Genomic DNA, 25,809 nt, shown 5'->3' with positions numbered 1-25,809 from the left:
CCGCAATTTGCGCCAGCTGTTACCCCTTACCCGTTACATCTCCCATTCTGAAAGCGAAAGATAATAAACAATTATTTGGACCTTTCGCACATTTATCATGGCCCCCAAATGCCGTTTATTGGCGAAACAAACTACGTCTAACCGCCTTATTGAGTGCTCGGACATCCTGTACAAATGGTTTGTTTGGCATTTTCAGGTTTAGTGATGTGGTAGTAGTTATATCGATAAATAATCGATAAGTGACTGATACTCGTTTTCACCATCAATCCATAATTTTTAAGTGACGCCTATGGTAACACATAACAAGCATTTTGTTTTCATAGGGTTCACTTTAAAATTAGAGATTGATGGTGAAAACGGGCATGAGTTTCTTGCGCTGCTTCTTCTCAGCACTGGCCTATATTACTGGCCCGCAGCAGTGGTAGGACAGGGACGTGTAAAAACGCTCTTTGAGAGCCTATTTACATAGATAAACAATTTGAATTTTAATTTAAAGACACTCTTAACAAGATTCGTTAAACTTATTATTGGAAACTTCACAGGAGTACCTAGTAGGAGGCCTGCCCATGCTACGTCTTCCAGCCCGTGGTCGCCACTCGAGAACTTTCCTCCCCAACAGCCATCGTCTCTACGAGCCATGTGCCCCGCATACTACCACTTGATTTCAGCAATTCTGCGAGCTATGTCGGTCACTTTGGTTCTCCACCTTTGCATGGTTTATCGGGTCAATAATTCCGAAAACATTTATGAATGAATAAAAGTATAATAAATTAGCTAAAATACTTTCAATCGGGTCATAAGTGCCAAATCTTGGTCAAAATCGAATAAAGACATTATTTCATTTCATTTAACACTACAGTTAGTATTGTCGATAAATTACATTACCACACTACACTAGTCCGCAGCCAAGTGCGAAGGAAATGCCAAGTTTATGTACTCTTGAAGGTACACGACACATTTATAGTTGTTATGTAGTTTACGATAACTGTGCGCGTTACTTTGTCGTGTTTGATTTGGTATTGAGGTAGGTAAGTGTCGTAATATTAAATAGAGTTTGGCTTTTCGCTTAAAGGTGGCGCTATACATACCTCTACCTGGTAGTACGAGTACACTTCTTGAATACCAGTTGCTTACATGTGCCACAAACTGTCATAATAATATGTATACGCTTACTGACATGCCTGTAGGTAGGGGATCGCACAGTTTTTTTAGATGTAGGGCGCTTTCAATTTAAACGTTTCGTGTCGGACGTTTGCCGTCCTTTTGTGGTGCGTTTGCAAGACCGACTAACTATTGATTTTTATTGGTAATTTAAATTTTATTCGGCTGCAGTTCTGACAATTTTCCGTGTCCTGCAAACGCACAACAAACGCACGGCAAATGTCCGACACGAAACGTCTAAATTGAAAGCGTCCTTAGACATACAAGAACGCAAACTGTGTATCCAATTGCGCCAGTTACTTGCACAAGCAATGGCTAATGAGCAAACATGCAGGATACTGTTCCGTTTCAAAGGCATGTGTATCGCCGCCTTTAAAAATTAAAATGTTCATAAAAATATCAAAAGCAAGCAGGTAAAGAAGATAATTGGGACTCTCACGATTCTGCAAGAATTAAATTTGCCTTCGTTAGCAAAGAGAATTGACAGAATTTATAATCGATTCGATCCGATCATTCAATTATCGATTCCCACAGAATTGTTATTCGACGAATAAACGATTCGACTATTCGATTAAACGGTGGGGGAGATGAAATCGCGCGCGAAATATTAATAAAACATCGTGGCTTGTAGAGAATTGCTTTTCCCTACAGAGGAAATATTTATTTATATTGAATAAAACGTGGCATTGGAATTTCAGAGGGACAATATGAAAAATGGTAAAACTTTTTATTCTATTTTGTAAACCAATTCAGTTCAAATAGAACTTTGTTTTGCTGTTTATTCAATTCAGTTGCTATGGAAAAAATAATGAATGGAAAAATTTTATGTAATAACTATTAACTTTTATTGTTTATGTAGGTATTTTATGAAGATTTAACCAATTATGTAAAGTTCCTTATATTTTTGGGTATAGGTATACGAGAATTATAGCTATTTAAGCAAGAAAACTTTCAGTAGAAGGAACATGATTTTGTCATAAATATGAAATTAGCTTGACTGACTTGAGAACATTCTTTTAGATTAAGAGCGTTTACGTCTAGCGTGGCATGTCAAGTTTAGGTAATTTCGATGCTATTTTTATTCACACTAAAATAATTGTGACTGTGTGGGTGTTCTCACGCTCTATAGTCAAACCAAAATACTTTGATCCACCATAGTAAAAGTGTGCCAGGCTGTCAAGTGACAGCTCAAGGAAACTATAAAATCTTCAAATCTTCCAACACCGACTCCATAATTATAAATCATGGTATACATTAGTCCTAATAAATAATAAATACGTAAATTCTTTATCAAATAGTAAATTATCAAAGGTTTTTTACTATTTTGACAATATTTTATACAGCCTATGTTCAGCAGAAAAAAATTTGAATTTTAATGGTGAGAGATTTTTCAAATTGGTTCTATTCAAAACAAACTTTTCCTGTTAACTATTCTTTTTTTATCCGGAAAATGCATAACATTTCATACCCACCAGCTGCGGGGGCAGCTAGTGGGTTATGTGGGGTTCTTCCTACCAGAAGGTGGGTAGCCCCTACACCCACTAAAAACCTGACTGTTTCTGCCATGATCCATATGAGTGATATGAGGGAACGCGGGACATCGCCATTGGCTGTTGCCTGTAGCATTCGTCCTTAGCCGCCACCAGACACCTCCATGTCTAGCGACCGAGGCCTGTTAGGAAGGGACAGTTGGAGACCATAAGCTGTCCTCTTGCGCCCAGGGTGTCGGCGGCGGATAACCGGAGTGTCGGCTGAGGCCTCTCGCTCCCCCTTTCCACTGCTTCTTTCTGTGAAAGAACACTTTCACAGAAAGTAAGCACACTATACCATAAGATTATTTGTCTCATCATATATTTTATACTAATGTAGATATTGTTTCCGAAAGCGAGCGGGTTCATTCCGTACCTGTACGCTTCATGCGTTCTCTAGCAAAAGCTGAAAATCAGTGTTCTGCCCTTTTGAGGGTAGTGTTTATACTGAGCTCTTTGCTTTTTGCATCGCTGCGGCACACATCACTCTGACGCAGGGAACTATTTGAAACGCTAGTCATCTTTATCTTATGTTGTTTTGTCACTTTTGTTATGTTGCAACTGTTGAAATTATTACTAACCTGTGTAACAAAATACCAGTGGTGTCACCTAGTGTGTTTCTTGACTAACTAACTTTATTTCGATATTGAATTGAATTTCAATAGCAACTATACATAATGTGTGTGTTAAAAGCATTAAAAAAAGTGTGTTACAACAAATAAACAATTTATCTATCTATCTCACGCCTCTTCCCGATTGGTAGGGAGAGGTCATTTCCAACCGCCGCTCGTTCGCTTAGGCTGGGCACTGTTGGAGCGTGTCAGTCTGCTGCGGTGACTCACGTGCCAAGACTGCAGTGTTAACTGACAACCATCTACAGGCTCTCGGCCTATACGGTGGAGGAATGGCCCGAAGCACCCATGGCCCGGTAGAACCTGGGTCGCCCTTTGTGTGAGGCGATCATGCCGTCGCACCCACTCCTCTAATACAGGCAGAACTGCCTCTATGGTGCGACGTAAAATTTGGCTGACGGCCAGGCGTACCCTTCAGCACTCTAGGGCCTAGATCCTCAAGCCTCTACCTTTTGGTTTCCACCTCTCGTGGTGCACGTACACGTACATTTCCCCTTGGGACCTATGGTCACCTCGCAACTGGCGTCTATTCTCGGTTGTCGACACTAGCTTTGTCGCCACTGAGGATAAATGGCATAAATAATATCGATTGTCACCAGTGGTGACACATACTTTCCCAGTTGTAGCTACAGGCTTTCTCACAACTTATGACAAATTAGAAAAATACATCCCAATTATGCCTAGTGGGGACGTACACAAATATTGACACAAATGTCATCGTGCATGACATACGTAAAGTAAAAGTCAAGTAAGACCAGATGAATACAAATATTATTAATTTTATTAATAATTCGTACGCGTGGACCTCGTTTTACTCCTTAGTTCGTAAAATCTGTTGTTTGATATCATGTTGATAGATGGCGTTTCACGGCTTCCCCCGCATGAATATTTACGAACGTCAAAAACAGTAGTTTGTCCAGCGCTGTAGATTTTAACCAATGACGATAGATTGCGCTTTTTAGACACGTCTTATTTATTTATTGAAATTTATTTGTCACATATCGTCATAAATTATAGCCTATAATTATGTTGATCTGGTTTATAAACAATAATACTGTAAAGTTTCAACAAAATCCGTTCAGTAGTTTTTGAGTGAAAGAGTAACAAACATCCAGACATCCAAACTTTCGCATTTATAATATTAGTAGGATTGTTATACGTCGCTACTAATGACAATATTTTTTTTCCCATTTATCCTCAGTAGGGACACAGTCAGTGTCCACAACCGGGAATAGACCGGGAATAGAATAGGGAATAGACTATGCGGTATCCACGAATTACCTCAGCCTGTCAGTGATATCATGCGTTGCGCTTTTTTGAACAGTAGGATGCTCCACGACTACACAGCACTGTGCCATACTCGAGCCCCATATAGGACCATGGAACGCGCGACGCAAAAGTATAGTCAGCGACTCAGTGCGGCCGGGCCTCCGAGATTAGGCATCAACCGGCTTAGTGCGCCGGCGGTAGCCAAAAGCTTAGGGGTGAGACGATTCAAGTCCGTCAAATGACCATTGTCCAACTAACTACAATCCGAGGTACCTACCTCAAAGATTTTCCGACTGTAATATGTTGTGTATGTTCCCCCTACAACTAGGTAGGACCCTGCTGGCAGAGCATTCCTATTAACTATTCTGTAACCACCTATTACGAGGGACATCACTCTGAATAGTGATTCAAAATGATGACCACGACCACTCTGACAAGAGTGTACCTACTGAGAAGAAGAAGNAACGGCGTAAACGCTCTTAAGATTCTCGGTCAGATTGACAAAAAGAAGTGAAGAAAATGAAGTCATAAATATTTAAAATTTACTTTGGTCTGTGTTGCAAGATTTTCTTCGTGCAATTGCATTCACAAAATTGTATGCAAAGTTGTAGACACAACAGAAGCGAGTCACTTTAGACTCAGCGGTCGACTGGAAATGGTAGAGTTAAGACTGAATTATTTAAAAGAAAAAAGATTGTTTTGGTTAGCTTATGCACTGAGCTTTACAAAAGTTCATTAAAACTTTTTCTGAGATTCACTAGCAACTACCTAAACACAATAGTTATTGAGTTGAGCCATTCTATTATTTCTTCGTTCGTTTCAGCCGAATGACATCCACTGCTGGACATAGGCCTCCCCCAAGGATTTGCACAACGACCGGTCCTATGCTACCCGCATCCAGGCACTTCCCTTCCGTGACCTTCACCAGATCATCGGTCCACTCTTTCTTCTGTTCTTTCTTATCGTAGTTGATTGGAAAAAAATTTTTAGGGACCAGAGGAAAATTTTTAGGATCCTGCTATTCTACTGCAAAATTTTTCATTGACGAGACGTTTTCTCAGCTTTTAATTACTTAACCCATTTAGACCGATAATTATTTTTGTAAATAAAAATAGATTTTTCAGCAAAAAATTACAAAGGGAAGCCTAAAAATCATGAAAAAAATATTTAAAAAAATAATCCATAAATAGGGGGCCGTGGGGAGCCCGTACCATATAGGGTACAGTAGGTCTATAAGCAAGCAAAACATAGTCGTTGTTCAAAGAAGATTTTTATTTATTTTTGTATGATATAAAATAAAAATAAAATCACATAATCACTAGTATCACACTTGGCATATCTTGTAAGACGTTTTCTGTGATACTAACCACATTTGGTTCTTTTTTCCTACCTTCTCCGAAGTTAGTGAGGATAGCTGAAGAAGGCCTGGCTTCTTCTGATTTGTTACGTTTAGTGCTATCCATAGTCGCATTTAGCAACACGACGATGGAAGTTTAGCAAATCCATCGAAGAAAACTCTGAGGGTTATTATTTACATTGACACTATCTTTATCGCCTAAATCTTCGTCAGTCTGATCATCATTAGCGGTCATCTGACAATACAGCAGTAGAAAAATACCAATATTGCTTTATGTTTGCTGAAATTATCAAATTTTTCATGAGTTGTGGCAATATAGTGAAGCATCAATAGCCTAAAACAAATAAAAATAATAAAAATAAAATTATATTTTTTCGCATGATTTGCTCATGCATAGACCTACTGTACCTTATACGGTACACCTATTTTAGACTGGAATAAACCGTCTAAAAATATTCTCAATAATATTTTTTTTGTAGTCATGATATCTATTGTACTCTGTTTTTAAAATAAAATTGATAAATAACATAATTTACCATGAATAATAAGAAATTATACCTTCTTAAATACATTGTAAATATATTTTTTGTTTTCTGTTGACGAATTTCATAAATATTTCCAAAACCACTTGTTAAAACATATTTTTAAATATTTTTATGTAAAATAATCACATTAAGCTTACCGACACAATCATTTTTACAAATTAACAACAGTTTGGTACTTCAAAATATTTTCAAAAAGATACCGTACCACATAGGGTACGGTAGGGCTAAATGGGTTAAATTGCTTTACTTAGAATAACCGAAAAACATTGATTATTACACGACATTCTTGCAATCCTTTTCATTAAGTAGCTCACCAAACTGCCACATCCCGTTTTTATTTGAAGTAGGCAATAACTTGGAACTAATACCTTTCCTAATTACACTTGCGTTGAGTGCTTGTTTGTAGCCCTTCCTTCAAGGGGCAATGAAAGGCTACTTCTATTACGCTCCTTGAAGGTATTGTCATTCTATTACTAGTTGGGCTTACGCAATAAATTGGAAGGGATTAACCACTTGTTAAAAGGAAGGTAATTTTGTTTAATGTTTTGTCTACACTAATATTATCAAGAAGAAAGATTTGATTGCCTTTTTGTTTGTATTGAATAGGCTTCGAAACTACTGGACTGATTTGAAATATTCTTTCACCATAAGAATCCTACATTATTTCTGATTAACACAGGTGGTAAGAAGTTCGCCGAGTTCTCTAGTCTATTGTAAGTGAAATTCCTATTCCACATTTTTCGTATAATTTTGTTACAGTTCTGTACACTTTTCCTCCTTGCTCTCTTCAAAAAAAGTGCCACCAAAAGTAAACCCAAAGTAGAGCCTTGGGGCACTACGTTAGTACAATAAAATACTCAGTACAGTTTGTAATGCATGTCAACAAAATTGTAGCTGCAATATTTATATATTAAAAGGTTACTATTTAGGTCATGGCACAGAAAGCATAGCGTGAAGTTTATGAGATATGAAACCCAGTCAAAGGGCTCAGCCGAGCCACTGGGCCGTCACTTTAGCGCGCCCGTCACAGTGTCGGTTTGTATCACGTTAACAACGTGTTGACAGTCTGGGTTATAGATTCAAATTTATGTAACTAGATTAAGCGGTTAGTGAAGTAATTTTAGGTCTTTAAGCACTATATTAATATGTATCTTATAATCGCTCCTCAAATCGCCAATTAAATTTTAGAATGTGGCATCATTTGTTACTATGGTGACTCGCTGGCAGATTTAAAGTTGTAATTTAGTTCGATTGCAGTTGAATGAATGTGAGAAAAATCTAAACAAATTATCTCAAAATGACTTTTTCCATGATCTCTATTTGACGTTATTGAGTATCAAAAATTCAATTCCTGGCTAGGATTTTATTATTCATACGACACACAGATTTATTTAAAATCAGTGCTTTTCTTTGCTATATGGAGTCGGTGGTCGCGATTTAAAATCTCATTAATGTTTATTTGAACTGTACACCATTTTAGAATTTATAACGGAATACTAGTCTCCAAATTGAAATCTCCAAGCACATCACGCGAAGAATTAATCACATTAATACCTTACTTCCCGAACGGCGGACATTCGCTAATGTGCCCATTAGCCTCGCCACCCTAACGATGCCTTGGATCGTTTAAATCAATTACCAGCCAATATTGGGGCTTAATTCTATTCAGTGACGCCATAAGTTATAGTGATGTATAGCGAGAACATTATTTTCGAGCATAGAGTAGATTGGATTTTGGAAAAAGTCTGTGTGCCTCTTGACTTGATGGTTCATATTACCGCAATCATTATCATTATCAGCATTTCAGCCACAAGACTTCCACAGCTTAATGTAAGCCTCTCTCAATGATTTCCAGACTAGCTAGTTGGTATACCTACCATATGCCTACCGTAATGTTCTAAATCATTAGCTGTGGTATCGGGTTCATATCCCACCAAAGCCACTGCTAGTGAGATGAGCATAGATATTTATTTAGGCTTCTATTTTTCTAGAGTTTATTAACTTGCAATTAACTAAAGTTGATTTTTCATAACCTAAAAAGATGCGAAAACAAAATTCATCTGTGTAATTTTTTAAAGGTACGACAATGAGTACATGAGGACATGCATAGCTGGGCATTAACTCGTTAATCCGTTAATCGTTAATTAACGAAGTTAACATTTCTATTAACGGATTAACTTTTAAGTTAACTTTAAAAAATGTTAACGGACTCGTTAATTTCCGTTAAATTATCCTAAGTCCGTTAATCGTTAATCCAGTACCTACTATTTACCAAAAAGATACAGCAGGCACGTTGAAAAACGCGTTCTGACAAGTACGTTCGGACTTCCAGAACTTCCAGTACCCAAAACAACAGTTTTTGTAACCAGATCACTTACGACACTTGTTAGTATGTGTGCGACCACTCTTGCAACTGAATTTAAGACCAGTTTTCCTCAACCGATTGATCTGAAATTTGGTATACTTATGTAAGTACGATGACAATGCAATGTTATGGTAAGTAGTACCATTGAGCTGGTCTGATGATGGAGTCATGAGGTGGCCATAGGAACTCCTAAATGAAACGGCGGCATCGCATCGAATTGGGTTCGTTGGATTTGTCTTTTTGAGCACTTTAGTAGGTACTAGATGATGTCCAGGGTCCTGATGATGGAGTCACGAGGTGGCCATAGGAATTCCTAAACGAAAAGGTGGAAACTTATCGAGTTTGGGTTTGCTGGATTTGTCTTTTCGAGCACTATGGTGCTAAATTGTATTGTAATTGAACCAAGGCTCTGACATTGAGATACTACTAAAACCAGCCAAGTGCGTGTCGGACTCACGCACAAAGGGTTCCGTACCATTGATTTATGAAATTATTATTATTTTTTTAATTTAAGTTATTTGTATGAAAAAAAAAACACTAGTAAGTAGATCTAGTAAGATCTCGTTCAAAACAATTTTCGTTGGTAGTTTTTATAGTAATGTACTTCATATGTTTTTTTTTAGATTTTTCATTTTCTTATTTTAGAAGTTAGAGGGAGGGGGGACCCCAACTATTTTCCACTTTGGAAGCGTCTGTCACGCAAACTATTCGGTTTAGAAAAAAAAGATTTTAGAAACCTCGATATCATTTTTGAAGACCTATCCATAGATACCCCACACGTATGTATTTGATGAAAAAAAAATTTGAGTTTCAGTTCTAAGTATGGGGAGCCCCCAATATTTATTATATTTTTTTTATTTTTGTATCAAAATCTTAATGCGGTTCACAGAATACATCTACCTACCAAGTTTCAACAGTATCTATAGCTCTTATAGTTTCGGAAAAAAATGACTGTGACGAAAAAAAATGAATACGGACGGACAGACAGACAGACATGACGAATCTATAAGGGTTCCGTTTTTGCCATTTTGGCTACGGAACCCTTATAGTTTCGTCATGTCCGTCTGTCCGTCTGTCCGTCTGTCCGTCTGTCCGTCTGTCCGTCTGTCACAGCCGATTTACTCGGAAACTATAAGTACTACAGTGATGAAATTTGATGGGAATATGTGTTGTATGAACCGCTACAAAATTATGACACTAAATAGTAAAAAAAAGAATTGGGGGTGGGGCCCCCCATACATGTAACTGAGGGATGAAAATTTTTTTTCGATGTACATACCCGTGTGGGGTATCAATGGAAAGGTCTTTTAAAATGATATAAAGTTTTCTAAAAAACATTTTTCTTAAAGTGAACGGTTTTTGAGATATCAGCTCTCAAAGTCGTAAAAAGTATGTCCCCCCCCCTCTATTTTTATAACTACGGGGTATAAAATTCTAAAAAAAATAGAGGTGATGCATGCTAATTAACTCTTTCAACGATTTTTGGTTTGATCAAAGTATCTCTTATAGTTTTTGAGATAGGTTGATTTAACTGTAATTTTGGTTATATTTGCTGCTACGGAACCCTTTGTGCGCGAGCCCGACTCGCACTTGGCCGGTTTTTTATTATCATGTGTTAACGGATTAACGATTAACGTTAACTTGCGTTAAATCTTGCGAAATGTAACGTTTTAACGTTTAACGAAGTTAATTTTTTTATTAACGGTTTAACGATTAACGAAGTTAACTATTTGATTAACGGTGCCCAGCTATGAGGACATGCATCAGTCTTAAACTACCCTAAGGCTGAATTATTACACTATCTTACTTTAACTTTCACAAACGTCAAAAATCTATCAAACTCCATACAAAACGCCCCGATTATTGTTACGTTTAAAATAAGATGGTGCAACATAGCCTTAGGCTAGCTGTGATAAGAACTATTCTGAACAAAAAGTATGACATCTAATGTGCTGTAAACTCTAACAGATACTTCAGATAATTGCAAATAACCGTAGCCCAACGTTTCATCTATCTAGTTCTGAAACTCCGAACATTCGTGTTAACGAGAACATTGGCCTGATCGTCCGTAAAGTTCTCGCGATAGCAGACGACGGCACATCAAGTTCTGTGGTATCTTATATCGTTGTAATAGAGGCGAGTTTGCAGCAACAATGTATAGTCAGACGTGTTTTCTGTACAATGGTATCTAGGGCTACTTAAAACAATTACCACCGAATATTGGATCTCGAATCTATTCATTTGCAGACCCATATCCTTCACGTGTCGGTCTGTCAGGGAAACTTTCTCGGGAACTAATTGATATAAAGTTGGGTGTAGAGAGCAGTTTTGTAACCTAAATATCGTTTTGATCAGTTTTATTTGCCTATACCTACCTACATCATGTGTGTTAATTTGTGTGAATAGGAAGAGTAAGAAAAAAGCACACAGCACAAAAAACGGTTCAAACTCTTAATGAATTACTAAGAAATAATATTTAAACTATTCTCTCAAAAAGACTTCAAATTAAACTTCACAAATTCTATGAAAGCGCTTGACGACCAAGTTGTGTTTATCGCAAAGATTGGATCTCCAAAGACAGCGCTCGACGCCAAAACTTGTGGCTTTGACACTCGGCTCGGTGGGAAACTAATCAATTATCAACACTAAGTTTGATAGAATCTAAACATCTAGAATTATGGACAGTGGGAAACTTTCCACTTGATATCCGTAAAAATATTTTGTGGAGAAGGATTTTTCCGATTAGAAAATTTTTACGAAAATTATCTGAAGAACACTGACAGGTTTCCTTTTATTGTAATGCCATAAGCTGATCAAACTTTCATCTACACAGAATATCTTGAAAAATATAGATAAGAAAACGATATCGCGGTTTGAATTCAGGATAACGCCATCTACGAACGCAATTTAGAATGAATCTTACTAACTAATCTTAAGAACGACGCCTTTGTACAAAATTTGATCCCCTTTATCCAATTTAATATCTCCCCGATTCGATCACGTAACATCACCATTCATCATAATCGAGTTAAATACATGTGAGGTATCGATCTTTCCCAAATCCTTTGAGTACAATTACAAAGAAATTGTTACATGAACCGTTCCTTTTTTACTCGTAATAGGATTGTAACAATCGAATGAGCCTATACCTTGCCTACACGTAATTTGGATACAAAAACCCTCTACGTGATTCAATTTACCTTAATTCGGGGCTATTGTTTGCATTTCTGGATCTGTAGCTGTGAGCCGTTAAATTGAATAAGTATACGCGGTTTTGTCCTTGAATTTACTGTTTAGTACAATAGGCTAGAGACAACATTTCAATTATTTGTCCGTCAGACAGATAATTACAAAATATTAGACTAATATTTTTTATTTTCTTTCATAACCAAATAATAACAGTGCTACATCGAGTTGAAATAGCGCGTTACGTCACGCTTGAGTAATTTTTTACTCAATAGTGACGTCACGCGACATTTCAACTCAATATAAAACTGTAATTATTCGATTATGAATAAATTTAAAAATATACATTATGTCCAAATTTTTTTTCTATAACTGTATGACGGATTAAATAGAATTTCGATTTCATTACCCAGTCATCATCCTCATTAAAAAGCTTTAGGTTCTTAGTGGACTGACGATCTAGTGAAGGTCGCAGGGCGCATTTGGATGCGGGCAACGCAGGCATGACCGGTCGTTGTTGAGATCCTTAGGGAGGTTTTTGTTCAAAAGTGGACGTCCTTTGGCTGAGACGAACGACAAAGCTTCTCCATTCATCTGTATCTAAGCCCAGGCGCAGACCACCAACTTTTAGTTGGCCGATAATTGGATCGGGCTGTTAATCAGTACGGAGATGTCTGAAAGTGCGGACACACCGATTTGGTATCGGACGATTCTTCATACAAATTAAAATTGGGCCAATCTATCGACCAAATGCGCCCAGGCTAAAAGCATACTCTGCTAAAAGGCAACCATTGCTAACTAATCAATCAAACCACTGAACGGATCGCTCTGAAAATTGACTCGCAGATAGTTACCTATATCACAAACAGGCATCCGTTTAGAAATAATTTACCAAAATTGATCCCTTAATGGGATGAAATGGGAGCTCTCCAACGAAGTCACGCTTTTGTGTTCACAATTCTTCTTCTAGATCAAAAGATGGTGATAGGTGTTTCCATGCATTAAGACAAACTCACTGGTTTAAATTATGAATTTCAGCCTTTCATATTATACCTGATATTCGCTTCGAGTTCGCATCTAATTCTGAGCATTTGAAAGACTTTGACTTTGACTTCGACCTACATCTCGACTCGGACAATACCTTGTTGTTAAGGATTTGAGTATTTATTTTCAGATGGTACCTAATCGAAACTAAAGCTACGTTCATACTACTTGGAATCACGATGTTTATATCTTGCTTCTTCTAGTAGGTATCTGTTTAGGACAAATAAATACGTAATCTTTATAAAAACTGTAAATCGTAACATAAAAAATTTACATCCAAATTAAGAATTTTCCATTTGAAAAATGTTTGGTTTTAATATACCAATTTACATATTTATTGAAGGAATCGTAAAATGTAAATGCACGCAATTATTTTTCCTTTCTGTTTACATTGCCCGCATTTAAAACATTTCTACGAACAAGTTTTATTGCTTATTTACAGTTTTGTTAATGGTTATTCAGTTGAATGTAAAAATAGCAATTGCATGAACAAACAATAAATAGTCGGTTGATTTATGTAGTTTATTTTCTCCGATTTCAATTACACAAACATTTCGTGCGCCTGGTTAATGGAAAACAGTTAATTGGTACAGTTTTCATCGAATGTAAACAATACAGGTTAAAAAATAGTTAACGTTATCGCTTTTGAACAGAGAGTCATTCTCAACAGAATGAGTTGAGAAAGTAAGTCTAAATAATATTATAATAGAATTCAAATAGACATGGCCATAGGATTCATAAAAAATATATTTCTACTAGCTTTTGCCCGCAATATCGTCCACTTAGGTGTCAATAAAATATAATGAATTGTTTCTACTAGAGCTTCCTCGTTACGGATAAAAAAAACTGTTTATTAAAATCAAGCTTAAGTTTTGCGTAAGAGGGACAAGCATCCTTCCGTCCTCTTAATTATTAAGGTATATTAAGCTGTGATGATGATCCGTATCGTCAACATACGAAAAAAAGAAAACATGCTCTTCTAATGTATTTAAAAAAAAAACATTTGTTTTTTCTCCAAAAAATGAAAATCTTTACAACTTGTTTTTTTTTTCAGTTTCTTTTTTGACTCGCCAATCTGAACCGGGTCTTATCCTCCCGTGACTCCAGGGCATTGTTGAGGCGGCTGATTTATAACCTTGCGCTTTTACGAGCGGGAGAACTGATTCCCTCTTTTTCAGGTGCTAATGCCTTTTAGGCTGTTTGCCTCCTTTTGTTCGGGCCCGCGAGTCACGTCCCTCAGTCTGCAAATCCTCAGATAATGGGGTTTCTTTTCATTATTTTGGGTTTTTGTGAGCTGAATATTGAAGGCAGGTTATGCGACCATAAATAAGTCTTTGGTTCTGGATTCGATTCCCTGAGGAGTCTTTTTAAATGTGGGTATTTTAATACCAACTCTATGAAGGAATATGGTCTCAACTCAATAATTTATTGTTTTCAAATAACACATAAATAGACTCCCCGCGGCTTTTTGTAGACCGATAGTTTGGTCAGGTTGTCAATCAATATGTAAGTACAAGTATGAAAATACCGACTCATACAAATTAAAAGCCGATCAAAATATCGGCTGATAAAAAGTCTGTCAGGTCTCTTATTGTTGTGCCTATTTACGCTGCTTGCCACAGACTTCAAACACTTAGGCTGGGTTGCACCATCTTACTTTGCCTTTGACAAACGTCAAAAAACTGTCCAACTCCATACAAAAAAACGCCGGTTATCGTTATAGTTACGGTCAAAGTTAGGTGGTGCAACCCAGCCTTACTGTCAATGGCGCACTAAGATTTTGTCATTTTAGTCAACAGTCATTTAATTGCGAATTTATTTCAATGTGTCTAAGATGCATTATTCATGAGCGGGATAAGAATAGCGTTGGCTACGAATCTGCATAATTTTTGATTATCTTTGTCATTGGCAAGGGAGAAAGCACAATATGCTGAGTGTATTTTGGGTTCCAAAGCTCATAACTAGCTAAGAAATTTAAAACCCCCATAGAATATTATTCAAAATGTTATTGTTGTCAGACCCGAATAATGTTAGTAGGTAAGTGTCGTTTATGTAAATTTTTGAATTGTTTTTTTAAATAACCACAGACATACTACATATCTGAATAAAGCCTAATTTTCTCTGTTTGCTTTTGTAGTATCAAGGCGATTAGAAAACGAACTAAAACAGACATAATGTAGATACTTTGTTTACGATGGCATAACAACATCTACGTATTTAAAATAATTTATTGTTAAATTAACCGTTAAATTAAATAACTTTTAATTGAACAAAACTGATTTTAACATCATTTTACAGGCAGAAACAAATCTACATTCAAACTTTATTCAACCTATCACAGCTTTAAGCAAAACGCTTAAAACTCTAAATCACTCTAAAGTGACGATACTAAAAATATTTTCACCGTTCAAGAAATAAAAACAACCTTCCAACATCCACAAAATACAAACGCGTTGTTTAAAATGGCTTCATTTGTATCCATTCTTCATAGTCAGCCGGCCAGCACGTGTCGAATAAACTCATACATCAGTTGTAAAAATAAATTATTCACAAACAAACAGAATGCGCAATTATTTACTTGTCATTGACTTGCATACTGAAAGAGAAACGTCGAAAATTCATGAGAATTTCAGTTCAAAATCGATACCCTTTTCTATAGGTAAATACTTAGTTTTTACCTGTGGCTTTGCCCGCTTTCTGTAACAGCATGCGTGTCCTTCTTTTAAAAACAGGATGGTGTTCATCCTCCGTATATTTGTCTCTTTGAAAAAACTAAACCTTCTTCGTGAAAAAATCAATCTATTGGTGAAAACTGCATGAAAATTCGTTCAGCAGGAATGGCGGAGTACCTACATTTTTTTATAAAAATAAGTATATGCAGTGATAATAAATTGGTTATGAATCTTTTACTAAAAAACCGGTATTCCAGTATGGTGAATCTTGGTCTAATTATTATGGCCTAAAAGAAAAATAATATTTTAGATTTGCTGCTTTCTGAGTTCAAATCTATATCGCACACGTTTGTTTTCGTACACGATATGAAGATTCGGTTCGAACATTCACAAATACGTCTCCAGATCCCAATTAGCAGATCATAGGGACTCAAAGAGATCGTATCATCAGCCATAGAACTTCGAACCCGCGTCAACTCACAGATCCCATGCGGAACGGGTTTTCACTTGATCTGATTTGTAAATTAATGACTTCGGCCCGTATTGCATATTGAAACACATTTGGGTTTGTTCCGGCATTTGTTATCAGCATTAGCCACAATTGACACGATTATTATAAAGAGGAAAGATTAATTGATTAATTGTTACATTCCCTCTAATATGGTCGAGTGAAGCGATGGCTGGTTCACTCGTCATGTCTGTGAACAGGCGCTGCTTTCGGGGACTGGTCAATCCAAGTTATTCCAACTTATGTATGCGAGTCATTTCTACAAGTATTTAAGTATGTAATCTGTAAGTCTAGATATTAGCACGTCACTACCTTGTTTAATATACCACGCAATTTTGTATACCCATTCTTATAAGATACACTATACAAGAATGCATGGTAAANTTATTATGGTTACATTGTGCTACTTAATATTGCTTACTTAGCGTTTTCTATTACATACGGCGTGCAGGTGTCTGTGTCAACAAAAATAATTATTTACGAGTACAATGATTTCGGTTTTAAGGTTAGTAGAACAGTTCTGTGATCGGTAATTTTGCAGTTAGTTACTAATATTATAAATGGAACAAAATTGAATACACTATCTAAGTCCGAGAATTAACCTACCTATCTAATAAAAAAATAATAAATATAACACAAATAACTCGCAGGTAGCCCTTAAGCGCCTTCATAGTCTATGGAGTTAATGTATCTTGTTTCTGCAAGTTTTTTAGCAGGGCATTCAGTGTCACCTGTCTTGTGATTGCTGGGCTTTTTGAAGTGTAAGCAGGTCGCACATTTTGATGGCTCGTCCTTTTTCGTGCAGTCCTTCAGCGCGTGACCCACTTCTCCGCAGTGGCCGCAAGTGATGGTGGCCTCCCGACATGTCTTTGCAGCATGTCCATACTGCTGACACTTGAAGCACCTTGTTACCAGAGTGAAATCTCTTATAGGGCACGAGGACCAATTCACAAAAACTCGGTCATTTGTTATTAAGGTCTTTCTTATTTGAGCTGAGACTTCTATGACGTAATTGCAGGTTTCAGCATCTTTCTTACCTGATTTATGACTTAGCTTAACAGATGACATAAATGCTTCAAATGATGTATTTGGTAGTTTTNTCTATGACGTAATTGCAGGTTTCAGCATCTTTGTTACCTGATTTATGACTTAGCTTAACAGATGACATAAATGCTTCAAATGATGTATTTGGTAGTTTCTCGGCTAAGTTTTGTTGGTAAATGCATTTAAAAACCTCAGTTTCTTGCATAGAAGCAGGAACTTCGAGTACAATCATCCTGGGTTTCCGTTTATTTGTCTCGTCAATAGTAAGGCCAGAGGTTTTTAATTGCGCCGATTGCTTCAGCTTTTCAATGTCATCTTTTGAGTCGGTGCTGATGATGACGCCGCCATTTCTAGTCTTCCGCAGACCTCTCACGTGTAATTTCATTTCTTCAGGCTTGATAATTTTCTGCACTAGGTTCTTGGTCTCCTCGCTTGACTTCATTTTATCCGCGGGGTAAATCGCCACTGAACTTACATTTTTGGGCTGAATAAAATTGTCAGGGCTTTTTCTAACCACGTCAGCAAAGGAGACTGCTCCCGAGATTNATTTATATTAACCGGCAGACAGTGGTGACTGAGTTTGTTGCGGCGCTTCTTCTCAGCACTTGCCAAATGTTGGTCTCGAAGCGCTGGTAGGGTAAAAAGATTATGAGACATGTAGAGGCTCCCTAAGAGCAAAATGACGATTTGTAAGAACTATTTATTAGTCTAAACAAATAAAGAAATTTTGACTTTGACTTTGACTTTGTTTGTAATAGGCTCGTAATCGTTTTGAAAAATTATTTCATCATTAGAATCCTACATTATTTCTGATGAACATAGGTGGTACGAAGTTCGCCGGGTCAACTAATAAATTATTATATTAATAAAGCCTGTGAAAAAGGAGATGTAGGTACTACTTGACGTAGGTGTAGCTTGTGCCAATTTTTTGTCAGGAATAAAGATAAAAAAAATTAAATAAATACGAAAACTTTCTCGCAAACATTTAATTATACACACATTTTATTACAGTAGGTTCACGCCAAGACGATTATAAATTAGAAGGTGATTGGTGCCAAATCAAATAAAAATACAATAAATAACATATTAACCGTAAAATGTAATTTAGGACAAATGACTCCCTAATGGACCAATTCATAAATCATACAGATGGATTGGATAATCAGAACATCGATAAACGGATAGGTACTTGAATACTTGACAAATTGACTTTCAATTTGCTTATGATAAGTAAACTTGTTAACGCTCTTACTTATTAATCATCATTTCAGCTACAGGACGTCCACTACTGAACATAGGCCTCCCCCATTGATTTCCACATCGTCCGGTTGGTAGCGGCCTGCATCCAACGCCTACCTGCTACCTTTATGAGGTCATCATCGTCCTAATTGGAATGAAAACATAGCAACTGTTTGATTACCTAATTGTTAATTATAATATTTTTTTCTATTCTCTCCTCAAATTATCCTAAATGTAAAAAAGGTAAAACTTTCTGATACTACTACAGCACACTGCTACGAACATTGACACACACAACGACTTAACAACTAAACATGACATGAGGCGCCTATCAATGAACAAAGGGATAGATTTTCTCCCTTTGAAATCTTGCAGTAATAATTTCGAAAATGAATGCGATGAATGATAGACAGTAACCTATAAACAAACATATCAATGGCTCTTCGATATCTCGAAAGTTAAATGATCGCCAAGGAGGCACATATTTATATCTGTAAGCAGATTGCACGCGAGCGGTGTATTGTAGATCAGATTCGGTTTTTGTTATAACACCAGACTGAGCTAGTCTTGTCAGGTGATCTGTTAAACCTGGGGCCAAAGGTGAGCCCCGCTCAAAGTACGTTGTTTTATACATTGTGCCTATAGCTTCTCTTATAAGATATAGCGGAGGTTTCAAATTCTTAGTAATATTCCAAACATGCCAACCAAATTCTATTTCTTGCACAAACGTAAACTTTGGCCCATCCTCAAGGTGTGAAACTGCTTCTAAACATTCGGCTGTATTCGAGCATTTTTTCCCAATGCTAATGTCAATGTCGAAAAAATCTCGCCAGTGCGTGGATGTCATGACCAATTCGTGATATTTAAATACTCTTTGTATATCATCTGTCTGAAATTCTGTTAAAGGATGAGTTTGCATACTCGATAAATTGGCTTGAAAAATACAACAAATTATTATCAAATAAATCAACAAACTCGTCAGGAATAATCTATGGGAAAATTTAGATGGGTGCACCTTAAGTGAAAGGTTATTTACAAAGTATCCAAAAATAATAAAAAAACTTCTTATTAAGTCACCACTTCCAAATACAGGCAAAAATGTGATCACGACACACGAAGTTAAAAATAATAACGATATTGGCCAAACGTACTCAATAAATCGAGTAATCACATTTTCCCACAAACTAATGGGCCTACCACAAGGCACAGCGATTTTGAAGTCTTCAATTATGTGTGGGTACGCGTAAGAAAGCCCGATCGTTCGTTCAAGGTTCAAATTGAAACCTCCTATTGCTGCTTCGACGTAATTTTTCTCAATCCAGCCCAGCATGCCCGTGAATGATCCATTTTCCAGTCTCTTCCCGTACCTCATCGTAAATTCCTCAGTTCCCGTATAATGCACTAGTTCAGTTCAGCTGTTACGTTGTCCAGCTCCCTCCAAATTTCTAATACAGTATATTCAATGCCTTTACGCTCTTTAACGTTCATATAAGGCATGGAAGTGATTGCCACCATTTTGAAATGACAATTTTTAAGTCTCACTGGCACAGTTTTCTGGAATACTCGTTGATCTTTATAATCAGAACAAGTTGAAACAAAACTAAGGCGCTTCTCAGCAGGCTTATGGCAGGTATCAAGGTTTGGGTGAAAATGATATATTGAAAATTCTTTAATGGTATCCGTAACAGCAATGACGGAAATATTAAACATGTTTTTATAATACAAGTAATGTGCCATCTCCTCAACTTCTATCAGATAGGAAACGAGTATAATAAAATTTGCCCGTGGATTCCAGTAGAGACTATCGTCTAACATTTCCAGGCCATATTTGAACGTTTCAAAATTTTTAGATTTTATTATATATATTCCGTTGTAAACGTTCTCAAGTATTTTTTTACGAAAATCTCTTGAGCGGAAGCAGAATCCTTCTATTTTGAGGAGCTCTCTTCCAATGTGATGGTCAATATTCATGAGGCTAACTGCCACAGGAGGCATGATGTTACTTTTGAGTTTTTGTAAGACTTTGACAGCACATTTACTTGCTTCCCCATAATGATGGCTATCGTCATGTATTTTTAAAGCAATAACTGTATTTGTTATTATAAAAAATAAGCATAGAACAGTAGCGTACAATTTAGGCATGGCTGGTGTGGCCTCGCGTAGACTTAATACTGAACTACGACCAGTTTGAAAACGATGCACCCTCAAATAAAACATCAGTGACAATATTTACTTTGTGGAAATGTTACTGTAATGGCCAAAGTGATAAATCATCGTAGATCAACAATGGCGGTAGTTAGGACGCTGATGACGTGATTAACATAAAATCTTTCTTGTCAACTTGTCAATAACTATAGAAATAGCTCTTAACTTAGTCAGTACCTCATACATTTGAGGGTGATTTTGTGACAATCATCAGCGAGATTTTAGATTTGTATGCCCTGTCACGTCATAATGTCATTGTCACCCCTCCATTGCCGCTCTAATGCTCTATTGAACTGAATAATATTGATGTGAAATTAAATTTTAAGTAACTTATAATAAAAATGAGTTATTTTAAGATGCCATAGTATTCTCTTGATGTACCCTAACGTGGTCTACGTTTCAAGAGCTGTCAGGTAGAGAAATGCTTGTTTTATAATTCACCTGAATGAACTAGACCCCACTTTGTGTTTCATACGCCCACGCACCAAACAACATCACTTGGCATTTGAAAATGTTTATTTTCAGTAAAATAAGTTGTTAGGCTTGTTTGCGTACAAGTTTATTTCCCCCGGGCGGTTGGCAGTTCAGGTAAATAATACGAAATTCGAGAAGTTATTGGTTTGTTTGTGTGAATGAAGTTTAAGGCTGAGTTGCACCACCTCATTTTAACCGTAAAAATAACCGGTGCTTTTTGTATGGAGTTTGACAGATTTTTGACGTTTGTCAAAGTTAAAGTAAGATGGTGCAACTCAGCCTTAGAGTGTTTTACCCACTAACATGAGTTAACGTTAGAAAATAAGCAATGAAGAGAAAAGTGTAAGGAGAATTGATATAGAAAAAATATATATAACAAACGTTAAAAGTCTGTCAAACATACAAAACACCAGTTATCGTTATAGTTACGGTTAAAGTCAGGTGATGATGGTGCTGTTGTGTGACATGGTAGAAATGCAAAATAAAAACTTCTAAGCTGCAAAATTACTAAGTTTTTGAAGAAGGGTCATATTGTAATATGTAATTATACTTCTACTAAGCCTGCTTTGGCACTAATCTTACAATTTTAATATTACTATTATTGACCTTAAGTTACTTAGGAAGATATTTTAATATAAATTAGCTTAATAATGGAGTAATCATTTATTCATTATCTTAGTTTGAATTTCCTTTACCTAATCACTACAAAAGCAAGCCTAGGGCTAGGCAATAGGTATGATTGATGTAAGTTATTTAATATTTAAATGAAATTTAGAACCAAAAATATAGGGTGACAGTTACACGTGCTCATAAAATTTCATCCTTGTCACCCAAACAAGCGTGCTCAAACAATTCGAAATGAGAATGCTTATTATTAGCAATTGATCAATAGTGGCATGCTTTCGTGATAGTAATGAGCATGTACAACTTTCTAGGTAGGGTGATGTATTAGCCAATACATAGTTATTGACCAACTTGCCTAAAATAAAAAGAAACAAGCCTAATGGAAGTTATAAAGAGAGGAAAAGAGACAAATATTTTTTCTGAGCAATACGCAGTCCAATGCAGTAAATATTTTTGTCTCTTACTTATTAACAATACAATATACCAATAACTACGATATGTATAGGCTTATTATTATAGCAACCTCAATAAAAACGATGGAAGTAGATAACAATGTTAAGAATCTTTTTATGCCTACCACTTTTGTTCTCCGTCGTTCACTGTAAATTTTTAATAAATGGAAGCATTTCCTTTTGTGAGTTAAAGAGAATTTTGTATTCCCATGCGGCTGCTGACGCAAACCCGCAAAGTTAACACAAGCAATTTCTGAGAACATCAGCTCAATTGACTGAGAAAACCGTGATCAGAATCACTTCTGGTCCCCTGACTCAGTGTTCTTTGAAGTTTCATTTACGTTTCATTTTGTTTACTGAAGTTTTTTAGAAAATCGCCACGGTTGATTACACGGTTCACATGAAAATGGTTCGTTATGGATGCCTCAAACTAAAAATCATTTATTCTAAGGAAATCGATTCTAACTCAGGTAAGCATATGATTGAGTGTTGTTTCATTAAAAATATTCAAAACCAGCCAAAGATTTTTTTGATTTGTCAAACGGTGAAAGGTGTCGTACTCGAGATCCAAGGAACGCTGGTTTAAACCCTGTCGTCTACTATTGTGGTGAACTCACTCGTAACACAAGCATATTTAGCTTAGTACGGGGGGCTAACGGGACTATTAGTACCTAATTTGTGCGATTGAAATTACTAATTTCTTTGTTAAGAAAATAAATTATTTTGTCGCAATCTTTTTTCATTAGATTTTATGCTACCCTTTCGAATTATCCAACTGGTTTATTCCCTAATCCAGCGTTCCATCACTGCTACAAATTACAATTTCATCAAGTTAGATTCCCGATACGGCTGTCTGGCAGTTCGTTGGGCCACGTCTGGCACTGATGTCTGATAAAGCGATTAGGCTTTGGCTTTCTTTTGGCCGGCGATTAGCGGCTGATAGACGATAATAATTGATGAGGGAAGTCGAAGGGGAAACGAGATTAAGTTGATGAAGGTCTAGTGATTTTCGTTGTAGTGCCTGAAGTGCCTCTTTGATAAATTCCAAAATAAATGTAAAACTTCCTCTTGAAGTTTGATTAGATATCGATAGGTCAATGTAATCTATCTATATAAATAAAAATGAATTGATGTGCGTTAGTCTGATTAAAACTCGAGAACGGCTGGGCCGATTGAGCTGATTGGTTTTAAAATGTTTGTCGTAGTCCAGGGTAGGTCTGCAACCTAACGGTGAGCAAATACGCGCGCAATATTGTTTTTCTGTGACAGACAAAATTCCACGCGGGCGAAGCCGCGGGCGGAAAGCTAGTTTAGAATATAATTTATGATTGATAGCGTTTAGAAGCAAGGCTGAAAATGTTAGAGATTAGNAATTTCATTTCATCAGGCTTGATAATTTTCTGCACTAGGTTCTTGGTCTCCTCGCTTGACTTCATTTTATCAGCGGGGTAAATCGCCACTGAACTTACATTTTTGGGCTGAATAAAATTGTCAGGGCTTTTTCTAACCATGTCAGCAAAGGAGACTGCTCCCGAGATTGGTTTAGAGGTCACTTCAATTATGTTTTTGAGGTCTTGAACTTGCTGTGAAAGGTCTTGGTTTTCCTTGAGGGCCTGTACGTTACTATGAGCTTGAATAGCTTTTTGCTTCAGCGACTGGTATTGCACGGCCATTTGAGAAATGGTTTTCAAGTTATGGTTGATTTTCTAAAATATACTGCAATTTTTGTTAGCTTCCACTCAGAGATGCCAATCATTGTTTTATAATAGCGTGATAAAATTATTAACCTGCTGTGAGAAGGGCATTGGGTACCACCAAATTAAATCGATATCTTGGTGGACCCATGGATTAATAAGGAACACATTAAAATCTTGCGCGTAAATGCCTAATTTTGGTCAAAAAGCCAATTCTGTTTTTAAAGCATTTATGGATTTATTGGTTTTTCAACTATTTTAAACCTTGCTGTGACTCATTGTGTACCCTCAAATTTCATAAAAATGCTATTTTTGTATTATTTATAGTTTATGTTAGGAACTCCTAAAATAGCAATTTTAAAATTGTTCAAGGACAGGTAGAGGCCTCAAGATGACATATATCTAATAAAACTTAATGTTAATCGTAATCTATATGTCAAAACGCAACTTTTGATACCTCTTGCGTAACCGTAGCTCAAAAAAATTTTTTTCCCATACAACGACGGGACACCCTAATAAGCACGGAGTCGTAGTTGATAATAAAGACCTATACGTAAACTCCAAGCTTTTCTACCTGGAGATATTAGTCTAGTAGATGCAGACTACTGTTTATACATCAGGTACAGACCTGTAATAGTTGAGGACCTGCGCGAAGACCCCGGGGTGCCGGTCGAAGAAGTACTCGTTGAGCACGGGGTCGTAGTTGATAGTATAAGACCCACGCTTAGACCCCAAGCACAATCCATACGTGGAGACAGCAGGCTAGTAGATGCAGACTGCTGCTGGCATAAGCACGGAGTCGTAGTTGATAATAAAGACCTATACGTAAACTCCAAGCTTTTCTACCTGGAGATATTAGTCTAGTAGATGCAGACTACTGTTTATACATCAGGTACAGACCTGTAATAGTTGAGGACCTGCGCGAAGACCCCGGGGTGCCGGTCGAAGAAGTACTCGTTGAGCACGGGGTCGTAGTTGATAGTATAAGACCTATGCTTAGACCCTATGCACAATGATCCATGCCTGGAGACAGTAGACTGACTACTGCTGGTTTACACATCAGGTACTGACCTGTAATAGTTGAGGACTTGCGCGAAGACCCCGGGGTGCCGGTCGAAGAAGTACTCGTTGAGCACGGGGTCGTAGTTGGCCAGCGCCTCGGTCAAGCGCGAGAGGCGCGTGGCGGGGATCTTCTTCAGGGTGGCCTTGTAGGTCTCGTATCTGAAATAAAGAAGAAAGAATATTGTTAAGAAATAATGAAAACCTTTGGCATCATCATCAGGTCATTCAGTCTCCAGTACAGAAGCACGACCCTCTCTAAGTCACCTTTTTTTTTATTATCCACAACGAGGAAGCTCTTGGCCTGTATCTCACCTGATGGTAAGTGACGATCAGGCCAAAGGTGGAAGCGAGCTTCACCCGGAATCCTCAACCACGGAGGAACTGGCTATCTTACCTCTAACTGCCGGAACACAACAATGCTGTTAACATCGCTGGTATGGCGACAGACTTAGGTAAGATGGTGGTAGCTAGCCAGGCGGACTTAGAATAAGTCCTACCACCAACCAAACCGAACAGAAAATTCTGCCCCCACTGGGAATCGAACCCGGGACCTCTGCGTCTGAAGCAGGTGGTCTAACCACTAGAACACAGAGGCGGTCACTAGACCACAGAGGCGGTTAGCCTTACCTAGAGACAAATTGAGTATTTGGCCTTCACTCCCTACATTGGCCAGGCGGGTTGACGGGTATTTGTCCTAACTAAAGACCATCAATTATGTTATAATTGACTTATATTGGGGGTTTAAGT

At 37.1% G+C, this 25,809-nt stretch overlaps 1 protein-coding gene across 1 annotated transcript in view; it reads right to left on the bottom strand.

Annotated features, from left to right (window-relative positions):
- LOC114357645 (potassium voltage-gated channel protein Shaw-like) overlaps nt 1–25,221 on the bottom strand; it is a gene marked incomplete at its 5' end in the record, with an annotated part of 159,940 nt that extends 134,719 nt beyond the window's left edge. The window contains 3 exons of the mRNA XM_028311361.1: nt 24,629–24,762; nt 24,888–25,023; nt 25,072–25,221. Coding sequence (XP_028167162.1) covers nt 24,629–24,762; nt 24,888–25,023; nt 25,072–25,221 — 420 coding nt within the window. The remainder of the gene's footprint in view (nt 1–24,628; nt 24,763–24,887; nt 25,024–25,071) is intronic.
- Nucleotides 25,222–25,809: the final 588 nt, after the last annotated feature.

Source organism: Ostrinia furnacalis, unplaced genomic scaffold, assembly GCF_004193835.3.
Source record: "Ostrinia furnacalis isolate ACB-3 unplaced genomic scaffold, ASM419383v2 OfSCF3313, whole genome shotgun sequence".
Taxonomy (NCBI): Eukaryota; Metazoa; Arthropoda; class Insecta; order Lepidoptera; family Crambidae; genus Ostrinia; species Ostrinia furnacalis.
Note: the sequence above shows the minus strand (reverse complement) of the source record. Positions and strands in the feature narration are given on the sequence as shown.